Raw genomic sequence first — 17,494 nt, forward strand, 5'->3', positions numbered from 1 at the left:
CAGTTAACACTGTAGGTTCTCCAGGGGTTTCTTATCCTGGCTGAGGGTTTGAGCTGAATTTTGCCCCATTGTGGTTTGCCCTGCATTCTAGATATCACTGTGTCACTGGGGGAAGAGAAAAAGCACCAAATACTAATGAATGTCTAACCAGTGTGGCCATCTTAATCCTTTTTTCTATTTCTCCATGCTGCACCAGAGAAGATCTCTAAAACTCAGGACTGTCAGCTGTCACTCTAGAATTCCTTCTGCTGCAATGCCTGAAAACACATGCTGGAACTGGATGATCAATAAGCAGAGCACATGAATTCTGAAGTGATTAGAAGAGTATTTTGGGCTTTGGTAAGCCGGTGTGGGGTGGACTCCACTGTGTCTGTACCATCTGGTGCACTGCTCTTGGTGCAGTGCCATCACTGCACACAGAGCAGCAACTCGAGTCCCTTCAGAAGCAGCATGAGTGATTTGAACCAAATCAGAAGCTGCTTGGGGTTGAGAGAGACTGTCATACAACAGGTTCCTGCCAGGCAAATCCTTAGAGGAGATTACAGTTCCCTTGATGTAAAACGCAGTAGTGATTTGAAATCTGATCCCTGTTGTTACTGAGAAATTAAACTAAATCAGATCAGGGAGAAATAACTTGCTCCCACACTGTTCCTCAAGAGGATCAATAGCACCATGAGCAGTGGGGTAATTTGCTATACAGCAAAGTCATACACAGTTGTCATTGAGTTGTGCAAAATGAGACAGGTTCTTTCACGATATGTTTAGAAAACTAGTCTGTGGCCCTCCTGGGCCCAGCCCTGGATTTGCTGTTTTATCCAACACCAAAATAAATATGATGCAGAGCAACTTTTCAAAGGTCACTTCAGGGTGGAGTCCAGAAAAAATTATGTCTGTAAAACAATACTGTGCATAAAGTCTTCAACCGTTTAATTGAAAATTGCTCCTCAGAGCAAGCAACAAACTCGCCTTTGGACAAGCATGGAGTATTTGTCATTTCTGTTGCATTTAAGCAGGAGCGATGATGAACAACAGCCGAGGGGGCAGCTATGTTGTACACGTGGCTGGGAAAATGATCCTGTTATTGCTACTTGGTCACTGCTGCCTGTCGACTTGCAACCACTTTCCACCCACCGGGCACCAGTCCAGTGTCCACGGGGCACAGATTCAGTGTCCAGGATGGTTGGCTCTGAAACAAAAGCAGGAACTGAAGTGACGATGCTGCAGTGGAGTCCCGCGGCCCGCGCACCCTGGCCGTGTTTCCTGCAGCCTCCTGGCTGGGCAGGGGCGGGACGGTGGTCCTGGGGCAGGTGAACAGAGCTGATGCACAGGTGCGTTTCCCCAGGTGCTGGGTGGATTTTTTCCAGCGTTCCCCAGCCGTGCCAGGCTCCGCCTTGCTGTTCACGGCCTCCAGCGCTCCGGCCGGGATCACCGCAGGCATCCCCGGGGCGGCTACACCCGGCTGCCCGCTGCTGTGCCGTGCCGCCAGCCGGCTGTCGGTGCCGCAGGAGCGGCGGGGAGGAGCCGCGGGGGAAGGCGGGGTGACTCGGGAAAAGGCGGGAGAAGGCGGGGTGACCCGGGAAAAGGCGGGAGAAGGCGGGGTGACCCGGGAGAAGGCGGGAGAAGGCGGGGTGACTCGGGAGAAGGCGGGGTAACGCGGGATAACGCGGAGCGAGCGGGTCCGTCCCAGCGGCGCGGTCGGTGGCGGCGCCGTTCCGCTGCTCTCGCGAGATCTCCGTGCTCTGGCGCTGGGGCGGACGGCGGCTCTCGCGAGAGCTGCGGAGCCGGAGCCAACATGGCGGAAGGTGAGGGGGGAGCCCGGGTGAGGGGCCGGGCGGGGCCGGGGACCTCCGCCGCTCTGCGGGACACTGCACTGTGCGGCTCCCGCCGCTCTCCCTTGCGGGACGGGCTCAGCCCTGCCCGCGGCGGGTGGGGCGGGCCGCCCCCGGGATGAACGGGAGATGGCGGGGGCCGCGGGCAGACGCCCCCGGGCGGGGCCGGCCTGGCGCGGGCGGCTTTGCCTCTCAGGAGGGGCCTTGGGGTGGCCGTGGGCGGTGGGAGCCGGCCAGGACGCCCCGCAGAGCCCTCCCCGCAGGCGGTGGGTCAGGCTGAGCCGCAGGGGGATCCTGCCCGGTTCGTGGGGCTCATCCCGGGGCTCTCCGGGGGCTCATCCCGGCGTGCCCTGCCCCAGTTGCCGCGGGCGGCGGCTTTCACTGGAGCAGGGCGGGCTGCCTGTGCCGGAGTCCTTTTGTCAGGCTCAGGTGAGATCTGCAGAGCTCCTGGAGTGCTGCTGTTGTGCTTGAAGACTGTCAGTTACACCATTCAAATTAATTTAATCTAATGGGATTTGAAAAATACGCCTGGATTTTTGCAGTTCCACTCGTTTCTGCAAGACAAGCTTCCTCTTTTTCTTGGAGGAAACTGATTAGGCAAACGGAGCTAAAATGCTCCAAGTTACAAAGGATATGAAGTTATAGTCGTGAAAGCAGAGCCTTCAACTCTTGAAGTGCAGCTCTTGGACAGTGGTGAAATTTTAGAAACATTTGTAGAATATTAGCTGAGAGGATGCTGCAGTCAAGTTGGTTTGATAAGTCCTTAGAGAAATGCCTAACTTCTTGTGTGCTGAAATACCACTGCTTCTTTTTTAGCTGACCAACCTCTTATGCTTGCTTTTAAGCCTTGGTGACCCAGTTTTAGAGGGCTTTAGATGTCCAAGTTGGCTTCAGGTAGTGAAACTTTCCCCAATGAGACCCTCAAAGATGTAAGGCTCTGGTTCACGGTTCTCCTTTGCAGAATTAACCTGCAGCTGATATAAGCAAGCCCCATTCCAGACAATCTGCTTCTCAGAGATTCTTCCCTGACTTAAGTAATTCTCTGATCTTTTGGCTGAAAAAAGCACATGACCAATGAATGATCCTGTGTGAACAGGAATAACAAGCTGGAGTTGTCACCCTTCTCAGTTTCTTAGGATGTGTTGGAAGAGGGGCTCATTTTGTCCCTGCTAACGAGGTACCTACCTGCAGCCACACTTTTCTGGTTAAGAGCTACAGTTGAGTCAGCTGAAAGGTGAAGGCCTATTAAGGAAGGGAGCTTGTCAAATTCTGGTTATTAGCTCAGAAGCCAAGTGCTTTTTCTCATAAGGAGGTGTTGCCTCTGTCTAGAAAAATCCTACATCATATTTATTGCAATTGCTACCTTCAAGATTGACTGAACATCTTAGTAAGACAAGAGCCAAGTTAGCATTTGTAATTTCTGGGTTCTGGAGGTTTACATGCAGGCATGGGTAAGAATTGTTGTATTAATGCTAGAGTGTAAAGAAGCAGTAGCTGTAGAGCTTTGGGTTGTGGCAGGGTAAAGATCAAAATGAGGAGGAACAAGAAAGCAGTGACTTGTACATCCTTGGGGAGATAAGGGTCAGAGTGTGGAGCAGTGGAGGGGGTAAGAAAATAATCTGGTTTTCTGGAATACTTTACTCAGGTCCACTTTGTAAGTAAATGAAGTTTGTCTGTATGGCTGTTGGGACTGCTTTTGATGTGTGGAATGGGCTGTGTGATAGCTTCCACTAGACTCTCCCTCTGATTTTTGATATGTGCTATCTGTCTCCTCATTGCCTTTTGCCTCCCTACTTGCATTCAGCTATCTATTTGTTCCTGATTACTTTTGTGCCTTCTCCTCTAAGAAAATGAAAGCAGTCTTTCTTGTAATCCTCTTCAAAGTCTTTGATATGGAATATAAACTTCTGCTGGTTCATGAGATGCTGATCAATCTGCCAGAAAGCTGTTAACAAAAGCTGCTTTTATTTACCTGGACTGGGGCTCAGAAGAAGAGGCATTTTGTCTTTTCTGCTCTGCTGAACCCAGGCATCCTCTTCACTGAGGCATTTGGATTGCTGTTTAGCCAGAGGCTTACTGGTATCTTACTAAGCCTGTCCTTTCATGTCTTGAGGCAAGGACCTCATTAAGTGTGTGTGTGTGTGTGTGTGTGCCTGCAGTAAGTGGATTTTGTTTGTTCACTCTTTTAAGTGAGCAGTTTATAAGGAAAACTGAGGCTTTGCTCTTGTGCTGTAAATGTTGATTAACTGGACATTGAGAACTCTCTTGAATGTGCATTTGAAATGTGCTGTAAGATCAAATAGTGTCCTCAAGTGTGGCTACTACACAACATGTGTGCAGGTTGTCCTGTAGAGTAAGAGAAACTATTTTACAATTCTTGTAATTGGTACAGTAATCAAATACCTTTCAGTACTTCTCTCTGAGTTTGCAGGATGTCAGTTTGTATGGTGTCAGTCTGAAAACAAGAGTTCTCAAAGCTTTGGTTCTTCGAGGTACTTTCACTGCGAGTAGGGATTGTCTGGGATTGCCCTGAAAGCAGCACTAACAAGCTGGATTGTTGGTCATGCAGGAAGCTTCACTACTGCTGTTGGGGGTTTAAGGTAGTGCTGCAATGTATCCTAGTGATTTCAGGCTAATTTGGAGCTAGTGAGCTGACTTTGGTAAAATGTCAGTATTTACAATGTTACCTCTGGTCCAGATTCCTTATTCCCACCCTTGCACTCCGATGGTTTGACTGAAAGATGCAATATTTCTGTAATGTGATGCATGCAATGAGCATCATTAGGCAGCTTCTTATTCCTGGTGTTTGAATTTGTATGCCATCTAAAAGTGTCACTAGATGAACAACGGATGATGCTGTTCATACACTCATTCTTGGTGCAGTTCTCAGTGTTTTTTGCTCTGGGCTCCTGTCAGACTCCTGCTCTCCCTGCTTTGTGCCCCTCCAACACTATCCTAATGGAGAAATGAGGAAGGAGTAGTTGCTCAAGGGACGTGTCCTTCTAGTTCTGGGAACAGCAAAACTGTATTCATCTTCACATAGAAACACTGACCACAGCAGGATTTCAAACCCTCCTTGAGGCTTGGTGTGGTGCTGATGGCACAATTCTGAAACCAGAGTAATTTCAGTAGAAAAAGAAAGGTATCCCAAAGGAGATGGTGTCTGTGAAATTTTGAAGGATGAGGCTAATGAAAAGGCTGTTGAAGGAAGTAGCTGCCAAACCTGCTTACGTAGCATTAACTGAAAAATAAAATGGGATGTGTTGCCTTTTGTTTATCCATTACAATAGTTGTTAAGTTAAAAGACTTAGATGAAGCATTTGCTGCAGGGTCCATAGAGGACAGGCTAAACAAGGTGTTCTGTCTGCAGCAGAGCCAGAGACTGATGCTCTGCCCTGGGGACCTGTGTCAGAGCAAGGCCAAGGTCAGCTGTGCTGCTGAACTTTTCTACAGAAGCAAGAAGAAAACACTGATCAACAGAGCTCAGTTTCTCGTTGTTTGTACTAGTGATGTTTAGTAAATATTTTAGAAAAGTCATTGAAATATGAATTCCTGGCTAGTAGGGAGTAATCTTATAGGAACTTTCCCACCTAAAATCACTGGTTAGCTTCAAAATTTATCCTCCCTGCCCCCTCTTATTTTAGGAGTGGTTTGGAATTTGGCCTTACTTGAAAAATCAACTTAATGATAGAGGGGGAAATAATGAAGCACTGTGATTAATAGCAAACATAAAGTTTTTGCAATTAATCCATTAAGGAGCACTCATAAGTTGGATTGGTTTTAAATACCTTTACAGATGTTTCTTTCCAGCAGTGAAGTGTAGGGGCTTTTCGTAGCGATGGCCTGGGTTGAATTCAGTGAACAACTTATCCCAGCATGGTGTGGAGTGAGCAGTTAAGTGTGGTGGAAAAGTGGCTTCTGCAGTGGGATGGAAATACCATCAAGGATCACATTCCCAGGTGCTGTTGCTTTGCTGATCCTGAACTGAAATAGCCATCATGGACTTGACCCCATTTGTGATGCCTTGCCAGTGGAGTGCCTCCAGTGGAGGAATGTGTGTGCCAGCAGGAAGTAGTTTTACATATTTTTGACTGGCCTTTAGCACATAGATTCTGGGGACAATCTGTTCTCCACTCTGGCCATTTTTTGGTGGGGTTTCTTAGCTGACAAGTTGAGGAGTTCTAAACAGGTCAGTTAAATGCTCTGAGGTAGGTATGGTACATCAGCAACTGTTCTAATGCTCACTTGTGATTTAAGTATCAGCTGTAAAGTCAAACAGCATGTTAACTAGACTGAAAAAATGGATAAGAACCAAAGACTTAGTTCTCTGCCCCACCATAATTCTCACAGCAATGGACTCCCATGGCTTCAATAACTTTATGACATTTCTGACCAAATAGAATTCAGAGCTTTCTTTGAACATGGCTTTTATCCCTGTGTTACGATTTTTCAATGTGTTTATGAAAATGATACAAAGTAGAAGTTTTAATATTGGGAGATGCTCAGGTATTTGGAAGAGGAGAGACTCTCCTTGGAGTGTTGTAATTAAACAACATGTGTAATCTGAGGGTTAAGTTACCCTCAGATGCCAAACAAAAGTGTGCATGTCTCAGCCTTGCAGTAACACTGTGTGCCTTGCAGAGGAGGTGGCCAAGCTGGAAAAGCACCTGATGCTCCTCCGCCAGGAGTATGTGAAGCTGCAGAAGAAACTTGTTGATACAGAAAGGAGGTGCAACCTTCTGGCCGTCGAGGCCAACCAGGACAATGCCAGCGACACCTTCATCAGTCGACTTCTCGCCATTGTAGCTGAACTCTATCAGCAGGAGCAGTACAGGTAAGGGAATTACAGGAACCTTTGACTTTATTGACTGTACTAGGTCCTGGTCTTAGACAATGAAAATTCTTCTCTGCCTGGTGTGAGTAGGGTCCTGAGATGCAGTTGTGGATGGAAGAGCATGCTAAGGTCATGGCATACTGAATCACATTCTAGAATTGAGAGCTCTAAGCAGAAATTAATCTCTCAGACAACTTCAGAGGAAACTCACCATGATCACTGTCAGCAGTAAGCTTCCTTTGAACAGAAGGAGTTTTGAACTGAACCATACTTAGCTGATGGATTGATTGCACAATGTGTCTGGAAAAACTGTTCCTTTCTTGTAAGGCTTTGTCCTAAAACATTTTCAGTTCTGTATTCCTATTGTGTGTGAGGAAGCCTGATTAATTTGGCTTGTCTGGTTGTATTTGTGGTGTGTGTGACTTAGTGATACACTGTATTTTTGAATCTCAACACAAAATTATGGTTAAGAGTTTCTTTTCCATAGGTACACTAAGGATCCCTTCCATATTCTAGATGTCTGAGCTGATTAAGTTCTGAGAGTACTCTGATATTTATCAGTTTTTTTGCTGTTACTGAAAGCAATGCCAATATAGTAAAGGAGTTTAGTCATGTAAGAGAAAATCTATTTCAGTTAAAATTTCCTTGCACCAGCATCTCTTCATGAGCCTCCCTGAGAAAAAGCTCTGTGCCTGCAAGAACTTACTGTAGCTTGCTGGGTAAAAGATTTGATAGGTAGTAAATACCAGAAGAGTTGGAGCTCTTTATTTCTTTTCAGCTTCTTAGCTCTAAAGGCATTGAATAGTTGTCTATAAGGGCCTACATATTACAGAATGAGAAAGGTAGGTCCCAGTGCAGGTTTCATTAAGTAACATCTCTGTACTGTGTTATAGTTTATAGCAGTGTTTTGATTTGGAAAATGGTCTGGAAAGCATTTGCAAGCCATGGGATTTCAAAATGAGCAGGGCAAGTATTTTCTAACTGCAGTGGAAAGGTGGTGTAAAGGGTGAGGATGAAATGGGTGTTCTTGACAGCTGGTCTCCTGGGAACTGGGGATTCTGCCTTGCACTCAGACTACTGTCAAACAGCATTGTTCTCTTGCTGTTCTTGCCTGAAAGCATTGGTGCTTATCTGACAGTATTAGTATGGGCACTGTGACATAAATATTTAACTTCAAGATTGTTGGCTTTTCCAACTTCTACAATAATTTTCTTGCTGTTTATTCTCAAATGGTTTAAAAAACTAAACCCAACCAAGCATTTGAAGTATTAATGACTCACTGCATTTCTCCCTAGAAAAATACAAATTGTCATTTGACAACATGTTCTACTTAACCAATTGTGTTTTATCTCAAACAACTTGAACCTAAATGTTGATACCCGGACATAGATACCATGGAGATGCTGAATCTCTATGTACCTAAGTGCAGGAGAAGCCTCCATGTTGGATGTTTGTGCTTTTTTCTTGTACCAGTGATCTGAAGATAAAGGTTGGGGACAAGCACATCAGCGCTCACAAATTTGTCTTGGCGGCACGCAGCGATACATGGAGTCTTGCCAACCTTGCCTCAACAGAAGAGCTGGATCTGTCAGGTCAGTCACTGCTGAGTAATGTGATGCCTACATTGTCTTTAGGGTGACTTGTGAAAGGGCCTGTTGGGAGAAGGTTACTTAAGTGCCTTTCAGTCTAGTGCTGTCCACAAAAAGTGGTGCTTAATCTGTTGATTACTGAGCTCTCTCTCTGGAAAGTGATAGTGAGCTTGTGAACTGGGTGCTAGTGGTAGTTAAATCAATAACCTGCCTTCTTTCTCTTTAACAAACAGGGGTTGAGATTGGTGGCCTGTTTGTCTTTTCTAGAGTCAACTAAACATAATGAAAAACAAATCTATATGGAGGAGCTTGACTTCTTCCTTTTTGAGGAAGGACAGGGCTTTTTGAGGTAGTGTGCATAATTTCTCTGAAGCGTGTCATGGAAATACCTTGCTGCTTGTTAACATAGTGTGTGTGGGAAGTGAATGCAAGTATTGATGTGTTATTAAAATTGTTTGCTTTGGCACTTTGATACCTTTGTAAAACAGGTGAGGAAAAGAAGTTTTCTAAAAGACCATCTTCTACATGAGCGTTTTGTTCTGAGCTGTTTTCTTGCATGGACTTACACGGGGCAGTGCTTCTACAGATTGAACCTGTCAACAGGCTTTTCTGTACTTAACAGTGTAGGAGAGTCTTATACAATTAATTTGTGAGCAATAAAACCAGATATGAAGTAGGCTTGCTGACTGGTATGTTGAATATTAAGAATTGGCTTCACATTCTGCACTGAATCTTACCCTGAATTCTAAGTGCAGACAAACTGGAAAGTAGCAAGTCACAGCAAGCTGGTTTTACAGGACAGCATGGGCTTCCTTGCAACATGATTTGTGGATCATTTTGCAGCAACAAGAAAACAGATGCCAAGGAGCTTTTAAATTGAGTGCTATGCTAACAAAAATTATTACTAAAAAGCTCTTATGTTAACTGTAGTGTCATTACAAGTGGCAGTCCAAAGCATTTCTAGCTCCACATCTAAGCTAGTCTGAGAATCTCAAATGTAACTGCAGTCTTACACATTTAACAATGCAAACACTGCTTAAATACATGCTAGTAAATGATATTTTACACTGTAAAATTGCATTATTGATTTTTTAAAAAAATTTGATAAATGGCACAAGGAGTAGCTTATGAAGTAGCTGAAGCAAGAAACAAGCTATTCCCTGGAAATGGTTTTCTTAAGGGGTTCTCTTAAGAATTTGCAAGCTAAGATTGCCTGAATCTTATCTTCAGAATGCAGGCAGCATTTGAGATTGAACGCTTTTAGAGTTCATGTAAGCTGTAGAATTTTCTAATCTTTAAAAGAGTAGAAAGAGATGGACACATGTTCTCTTATTGAGAGGGAGAAGATGCACTCTTAACCTCTGCCAAGGCAGAGCTGATAGTACATCTCAAGTAGGCTTTCTGATTGCTTCAAGTTTGGCAAAAAATACTTGTCTGACTAAAACCTTGTGATTCCTGGGAGGCAGTCTGCATGCCAAGTACTGCTACTACTCTGCAGATAATCTGGGCCAACCCTCCATCTAAAGGAGATGTTTTAGGATGGGTATTTTGGTGTCTTTAAGGTTTTTAATTTAATTTTTTTTAAAGAACAAAACATCTTAAAGGACTAAGGTTATTTTAATTAATTGTGTTTTTGTTGTAGTTTATATGATCTTCTGAAGTTATTCTTATGCCCATCCTTGTAAGATGGATTATCATTATAATTGTGTGTGAGTGACAAAGGTCCTTGACCACTGTACTTGTAGTGTCCCATAGTGTGATTAAGTGTAACAAGGTGTAAGTACCTTTGTTGGATTACAGCAGTTCATAAAATATGGCTGTTAAATTAATAAAGGGCTTTATTCTTGTCAGGTGTGGAAGTGCACTAGGTCATATGTGAGAGACTAAGGACTTTATAAAGGCAACATTGTGTAGCAGATGGGTGTTGTAGGGCTCCCTGCATTCTGAGCAGTGTTGCAGTGTAAGAAGGTTTTCCTGCTTGGTGTCAGCACTCGTTTCAACTTCTGACCAATTTTACCAGTTTTGATATTTTTAACTAAGTCCAGTTTCAAAAACAAGACTGTATTTTTCTTTTTGTGGTAGCTGTGACTTTTAGATGTCAAAAGAATAGCAACTACTAGGATAGGTGGTTGGTTTTAAGTATTTTATTAATCCTGTTGCTCCCTGTAGCAGATGCTGACCCAGAGGTAACCATGGCAATGCTGCGGTGGATCTACACAGATGAACTTGAGCTAAGAGAAGATGATATCTTCTTGACAGAGCTCATGAAATTAGCTAATAAATTTCAGCTCCAGTTACTTAGGGAAAGGTGAGTCTTGGTAAATATACTTGAACTCTTAAACCTTGTTTGAACAGAAAGCTGCTGGCAGTAGGATAAAATTATGCTTTTTCAAAGTCTTGAGCTTTTAATAATACAGCAATATCATTCAGTTTATCAGGGGAAATAAAGCATTGCACTAGAATTAAACTGTAGCAGACTTCTCTTAAGTTTTATGTTTACTTTTCAATTCTTCTCCCAGTCAAGCTAATAACCCAAATCTGAGAAGAGATCAGTAGAATAGCATCAGGTTCAGGAGAGTTGCAAGAAAGGAATTGTTAGAAAATGCTAGGAAGATTCAGTGGCAATTAGTTTGCAGTATTAAGTGGCACAGGTGAAATTTTTGTAACTTCTGTACATCTTGTGCAACCTTTCTTCAGAAATAAGGTTAATATAAGAGTATGATGCTTTCCCATTCTGAGACTTTGATTACACTGTGGCACTAGGGGCTAGGTTGTTATCTTGAATTATTGAGTGTTCTAAATTCTTTAGAGTTAGTGAGAAGCCTGAATGTACACATTGAAACCTTGTCAAGTTCTGTACATCTTCAAAGCCTTCAATTTAATCAAAGTGCCCTTTGATAGAATAATCCTTTGCCCAAGGGTTGTCTGTAGCAGTACATGACATTCATAATCTATGATTTGTATGCATTCAATGTGAAGCAACTAAATTGCTATCAAGTGTTCTGACTAGAGAAGTTGAAATATGTAAGGCCAATGCTAAAACTGCTTCAAGCCTTGTACCAGCCTAAAAGCTGTCCTAATGTACTGTGAGCTTGGTAGTTGTCTGGTCATAGTAGTCCAGTGACAGGTCCATGTGTAGGATGCCATTCATAATTATATTTTTTTAGGTATAGAATCACTGAATAATGGAATTGTTTAGCCTGGAGAAGAGCACTAAGATAGAGTGGTCAGCAGCCCAGCACTGCCAAGTCCATCATTAACCATATCCCCAGGTGCCACATCTACATTCCTGCAGGGATGATGATTGTGCCAGAGTCTGACTGCCCTTTCAGTGAAGACATTTTTCCTGGTACCCCACCTCAGCAACCCCTGCCTGTGATCACTGTAGTACATCTTCCCTACTTCATAGCAGTGAATGAGCTGCAGTTTGTGCCCTTGGCAGAACTGGGATGGATCTCTCCTTGCAGACTCCTGCAGTGAGGTGTTATCATGGGACCTTAGCTAGGTGGATTCTTACAGAAGTTTGCTCACAGGGAAGGTGTGTTCTAGGGCTGCTGCTGAAGTATGTTTATGTTATGAAGATATTAGGGCTTTGTTGCAGCATGAGAGAGTGATTAAGTAAAGCTTTTTGATTACTGACCACTGGCTTTCTGTTTTGACAGATGTGAAAAAGGAGTTATGTCACTCGTTAATGTCAGGAACTGCATCCGTTTCTATCAGACTGCCGAGGAGCTCAGTGCCAGCACGCTCCTCAACTACTGTGCTGAGATCATTGCTAGCCACTGGGTGAGTCCTGGCACCAGGAAGCAAGACAGAAAATGTTTGCACATTATAAAACTTAATAGTATCATTTTGCTTACCCTCCCACACTGTCTAACATCAGTTAGCTGGTCAGTTGTCTTGAGAATGTCTTGGTGGGGGGGGGAGTAACTTCTACCTGAAGACTTGTTCTGTTTATTGGAAATACTCCACTGTACAAAGTGTCTCAGTTTCCTAAACAAGAGCAAGATAGAAAGGACTGTCTTCTAATAAGCAAGAGGGTTGTTTATCAAATCTGGGCTCCCAGGTGTTTAGAAGTTCATCCATAGTTGGTCTCTGTCTATACAGATCACAAATCCCAGGCCAGCCTAATTCATGGAAGCCAAGGAAATTTATCTTCTGTAATGGAGGGAGAGGCAGACAGTCTTGTAACCAACTTAAAAGTTTCACTTGAAACTCTGATCTCTTATTTCAAAGAAAGTTTGATTAACTGAATAATGAATTAGCCTTTAAAATAAGAGTTGTCAACAGTAGACTTGAGGGGGGACTTTAGGTTATTATAAATCTAAAATGCATACTCTAGATGTGGAGGTTTCTTTCCTTGGCTAATTCTAAGGCAGAGGGAAGTGTTTTGATATGTTAATCCATAAAAAATGATTATTGTATGCAAACCTGTGGGTCAGCAGTTTTAGCTCTTGACTTTCTTCTTGACTCCTAACTTTTGACGCTTATTTCTTCCTGAAAATGAAGTTGTTTCTGTTTAGTCAAATGAGCACTAACTCAGACCTAAGATCTTGTTATTCCTAAGCTTCAGTTTACTTTTATTCATAATTTTATGAATCAGTCTTCAATAATTGTCAGACTTTTTGTCAGAGTTAAGAATAAGTTAGTAGAGGATTATTTTAAAGCCTAGATGTTAATCCACCACAGTGTCTGGTAAAATGCTAGTTTTCCATGTCTGTAGACAAAAAGGAATAAAAATTTCACTAACTGGTACTGAAACTAAAATGTAAGATTTAAAGCTTCCTGATTGTTTCTTCCTAATCTCAAAAGACTATCTGGGATTGTTTTTGGCAAAATGTTACAAAATTGAACTTCTAACTGAACTTGTTCTGTGAACTTCAGAATTACATTGTGCAATGCCTTGTCTATAAATAAAACAGGAGTATTGCTCACCCTTCTCTTTTTTTATTGCTCCTAGGATGACTTGCGTAAAGAAGACTTCAGCAGCATGAGTGCTCAGCTATTGTATAAAATGTTCAAGTCAAAGACAGAATATCCTTTGCATAAGGCCATTAAAGTTGAGAGAGAAGATGTAGTCTTTTTGTATCTTATTGAAATGGATTCACAGGTATAGTGAGACTGACTTGATCTATCTTCTAGAATTTGCTGTTTCAAGTAACAACTAATTCCTAAGGACCAGTCTGAACCTTGCTATTGATTTTTGTTCCTAATTCTTATTTGCATGTTTAGCATTGCCACAGCTACTTCTGTGTCTGTAATGAAGGTCTGTCTAGCAGTAGCTCCATGAGGACATAATTTAGAAGTAATTCATAACACTTAAAACATCTTGCATACAACAGAATATATCTAATAAAATCCATTACCTGGTATTGTTATGCACATTTAAAGCTGAATGGTTGTAATAGACAGCTCTGCTGCTTCATGGCAGTTCAGTAAGAATCATTTCCTTGAACAACTTTTCTGTTGAAAGCTGAAGTAACAGGTACTTGTTCTGCTTGGATGAAAACTCCAAACAACTAGCAAATGAATCGTCCTTCAACAAAGGACAAGGAGGAATTATTCAAGTACTTCTAATGTCAGTTGGTTTTATTTGTGTTGTAGCTTCCTGGGAAGCTCAATGAGTTGGATCACAATGGAGATCTTGCTCTGGATCTAGCCCTAGCCCAAAGGTTGGAGAGTATTGCAACTACACTGGTCAACTACAAGGCTGACGTAGATAGGGCAGACAAGAGAGGCTGGAGTCTGCTCCATAAAGCCATCCAGAGGGGTAAGTAGATGAGATGTGAAGCTTTGTTCCCAGTGTGGAATATATATTTCAAAGTCTATTCCTGTCTCATGTTGTAGTTGACACTGCAGTTAGAAAATTGTAGTGAAGTATGAACTTTGTCCTGTTTCTTGTCCTGTTTCTTTTTTTCTTTTTTTTTTTAAGACATAAAAGCAAACAGACTATTATTTGAAATCTGAGAGCCAGTCTGCTGGCTGGGCAAACCTGTGCTATGTGCAATCTAGTAGAACATTGCCTGCTAAGAGAAGAAATACAGGGAGATGCTGGGAATATTCTAATCTGACAGTATTCTTTCTGACAAATAGTTGAATTGAGCATGACAACATAAGGGTCACAAAGATGAAGTCTTTTTCTAGACCTGGGTTGAATGCAGCATATGCTTCTTTGAGGTATGGCTCACAGTAAGGGTCCTCACTGCTGCACAGTTTCAGAAGAGGAAAATCTGACTGCAGGAAGGTGAGGAGTAAGTGGAGGTACCTCTGTCCAGCCTGAATATTTTCAAAGCTCCAGTGCAGTTACCAGAGTGGAGTCTGAGTACAACTATATGATTATATCAAGCTGTTCTCCACCTTAGAGTGGAAAATGTATCTTATGAGAATTGGAGCACAGCAGGTTCTGGTTGCCATGGCCACAGTACTCTGAAGGCTTTGGATCAGCAGCATCTTGGCCTGTGGTCAAAGTGTGGTAAAAAATCTGCAGCAAACACCTTGTGCTGCTCGTTATTTCTGCAATGTCTTTGGCAGCTCTGTTCCAGAAAGTTTATTTCTAGCACCAAACTGTCTCAGACCCCTAGAAGTAAAGGAAGAAATTGGGAGCTTTATTTTAAGCTCACAAAATTTAAATTAATCTCCTACATGTCTAAACAGGGTAATACTGGCATCTGTTCCTGTGAGTGAGGCTTCAGCCGCAGGAGACATTGTAGGCATAGGTCAGTGTTGTGATGGCTGCAGCCTTATAAAACACTGGAAAAATTGCAGCAGGCTGCTCTTCATTCTTAGTACTGGCATTTGTCCCTAGTTCTAATGTCTGCTTTCAGTCTGAGCTGGAGCTGTGAGAATGAACACTTGCTTTTCAGTAACCACAGCTTCAGTGAATTAATCACAGTTAACAATCACATGTTCTGGAAATGGAGCTAAAGCAAATTGTCTGCACTTGCCACATGATTCTTACTACTTATGATCACTGTAAAGTGGGGGAATGTCTGATATGGAAATCAGAAAAAGGGATTTTTGTTTTTTGTTGGCAGAGATAATCCAGCAATATAGATTGAAGGATTCTTTGTTCTCCAGTGTTTCATTCAGGCCAAGCAAAATGTGAATATGTAGGCAAAGGCAAAGTAGCCTTTGAAGCAAGGGCAGCTGGTATTTTCCTGAAGTTATTCTTTGCATTGGTGTTTCAAGTTCAAGGTTTCATGTGTTGAAGTAGATCTAAGTTTGGACTCCTGAGAAGCTCTCTAGAAGGAATTCTTGGGAGTGCATGGTGGGTCTGCACTGCTAAAGCCCTTACCCTCTGTATATATGAGGGTCTGAATTTCCAAGAGCAAAGGCGGTGTTACTACTTGTTTATGTAGTAAGGCTCAACAGACTGACTTGAACTGGAAACTTTTGACTAGTGCCTTTTGTTCAAAAAATACTTGGATGTTTAGTATCACAGCTTGTCCAACGTTTTATTAAAACAACAATGGATTTATCTTGTTAGAGGAATGAGCGAAGTCAGTATCTCTATAACAATTAGCTGATGTGAGAACTTGAGTCACAGGTAAACTGTGGGCAGAACTCTTTTTCCAAGGGCATGTTATAAAATATTTTAATCCTGACTTTGCAGTGAAGCATTGTTGAAGTTGCCTGTTGCTGAGGCATTCTATCCAACACAGATACTTGTGTTGGATTGAATGTATGGCATGGAGTGAAGTCATGTGTATCTGTTTCCTGGAATATATATAGGCTATATACAGGTATCCATTAATAGCCTTGTTTTGTTTCACAAAAGGAGATAAATTTGCTGCAAACTTCCTCATTAAAAATGGTGCCCGTGTGAATAGCGCTACACTGGGAGACCAGGAGACTCCTCTGCACCTTGTGGCATCGTACAGCCCCAAGAAGCACTCGCCAGATGTCATGGCAGAGATGGCACAGATTGCACAGTCCCTCCTGCAGGCAGGAGCCAACCCAAACATGCAAGACAGCAAAGGCAGGTAAATACTGGGGGAAGTAAAGTCTGTTACCAGTGTAACAGACAGTGCTCTGGTGATCACATGCAACCTCCTATGAGCCTGTTCACGTCTTTCAGTGAAGTACAGCTGATACTAGAGGCTGGAATTCATTTACCCAGTTTGAGACATGTTGGTAGCACTCAAAGTAGAAATTTGTGTAGGCTAAATGATGCCCTGTCATGGCAAATTAAACATAGCCCAGCTACAGAAAGCTGGGGTTAGTTGATAGTGCTAGAACACATGGCACACAATTAAATTGCCTTTATTGAGTCACTGAATGGTAAAAGCTAACTGAGATGACAAATGGTATACCCAAAGCTGTCAGGGAAACTAAAGTATACTCCAAAAATTCCACTTTCTGCAGTGTGGTTATCTGAAGTGTAGGGCCTGTAAGCTTTTTCACAGGTTAGTTTGGGCTGGCAAGCAAGTTTGTAAAATATATAGAAGACCTGGAATGTATCAGCTGCACAGTTCTGATAGGTGAAGCTATTGTGCTTCTTCCTTTAAAGTTACTTTTTATATTGAGTTCCTCACTACCCATTTGGTTGGAGTCATGTTCACTAAAAGTTGAGATTTCTTGCTTTTAAGAAGTGCATATGCCCTTCTCCTTTAAGCAGAGATGAAAGTTAAGCCCCTAGCTCTCCTGGGGCATATTGGTGACTGGGGCCAAAGTCTGAAGTGTCTCACTGGTTCCTGCTGTAACTGTTCCTTGCTCCAATTACAGGACCCCATTACATGTGTCCATTGTGGTCAGGAACGAGCCTGTGTTCAGTCAGCTCCTGCAGTGCAAGCAGTAAGTCTCACTTGAATGTAAAATACACTGAGGTTACCTTGTACAGTGAAGATGTGAAAACTGGTTTAACAACTCTTAAGTGCCTTTTTGCCTCAAAATAAGATTAATAATAACTTGAGATGCAAAAGTGTAAAGGATTTGCATAAGTGAAGATGCTAAAACAATATCAGAAGGTGTGTAAGTTTTTGCCCTACTGTAAAGAAGCAGGGAACTGCATCTCTGTTTTTCAAAGAGGCTGAAATAATTCCAGAGGTAAAGTAATGTAGGAAGTTTGTAGTGGAGCTAAAAGGAATAATAATATTTGAAATATCTCAGTATAGTCTTGAGTTCAACTTGGGTTCTGCTTAGAGGTGGCTTCTTAGGCTGGTGAAGCAGAATACTTCATTTGACTCAGTTGCATTGCAGCTGAATTTGCAGTTCTTGTACACGGCTTACTCAAGATTTGTGTC

The 17,494-nt window shown here is 42.6% G+C and overlaps 1 protein-coding gene across 4 annotated transcripts in view; it reads left to right on the forward strand.

Moving 5' to 3' along the window:
- Positions 1–1,387: 1,387 nt before the first annotated feature.
- The window catches only part of ANKFY1 (ankyrin repeat and FYVE domain containing 1), a 31,926-nt gene continuing 15,819 nt past the window's right edge, over positions 1,388–17,494 (forward strand). The window contains exons 1-9 of one of the 4 annotated variants that reach the window (XM_086858920.1): positions 1,388–1,802; positions 6,471–6,663; positions 8,137–8,255; positions 10,425–10,560; positions 11,915–12,038; positions 13,213–13,362; positions 13,857–14,022; positions 16,030–16,234; positions 16,977–17,045. In XM_086858920.1, the coding sequence (XP_086715046.1) occupies positions 1,793–1,802; positions 6,471–6,663; positions 8,137–8,255; positions 10,425–10,560; positions 11,915–12,038; positions 13,213–13,362; positions 13,857–14,022; positions 16,030–16,234; positions 16,977–17,045 (1,172 nt within the window). In that variant the 5' untranslated portion in view covers positions 1,388–1,792. Of the gene's footprint in view, positions 1,803–3,054; positions 3,281–6,470; positions 6,664–8,136; positions 8,256–10,421; positions 10,561–11,914; positions 12,039–13,212; positions 13,363–13,856; positions 14,023–16,029; positions 16,235–16,976; positions 17,046–17,494 lie in introns of those variants that run through there. The other 3 variants (XM_086858919.1, XM_023939104.2, XM_023939103.2) reach the window with 3 other exon arrangements.

This window comes from Cyanistes caeruleus, chromosome 21 (assembly GCF_971803275.1).
Source record: "Cyanistes caeruleus chromosome 21, bCyaCae1.hap1.1, whole genome shotgun sequence".
Lineage (NCBI taxonomy): Eukaryota > Metazoa > Chordata > Aves > Passeriformes > Paridae > Cyanistes > Cyanistes caeruleus.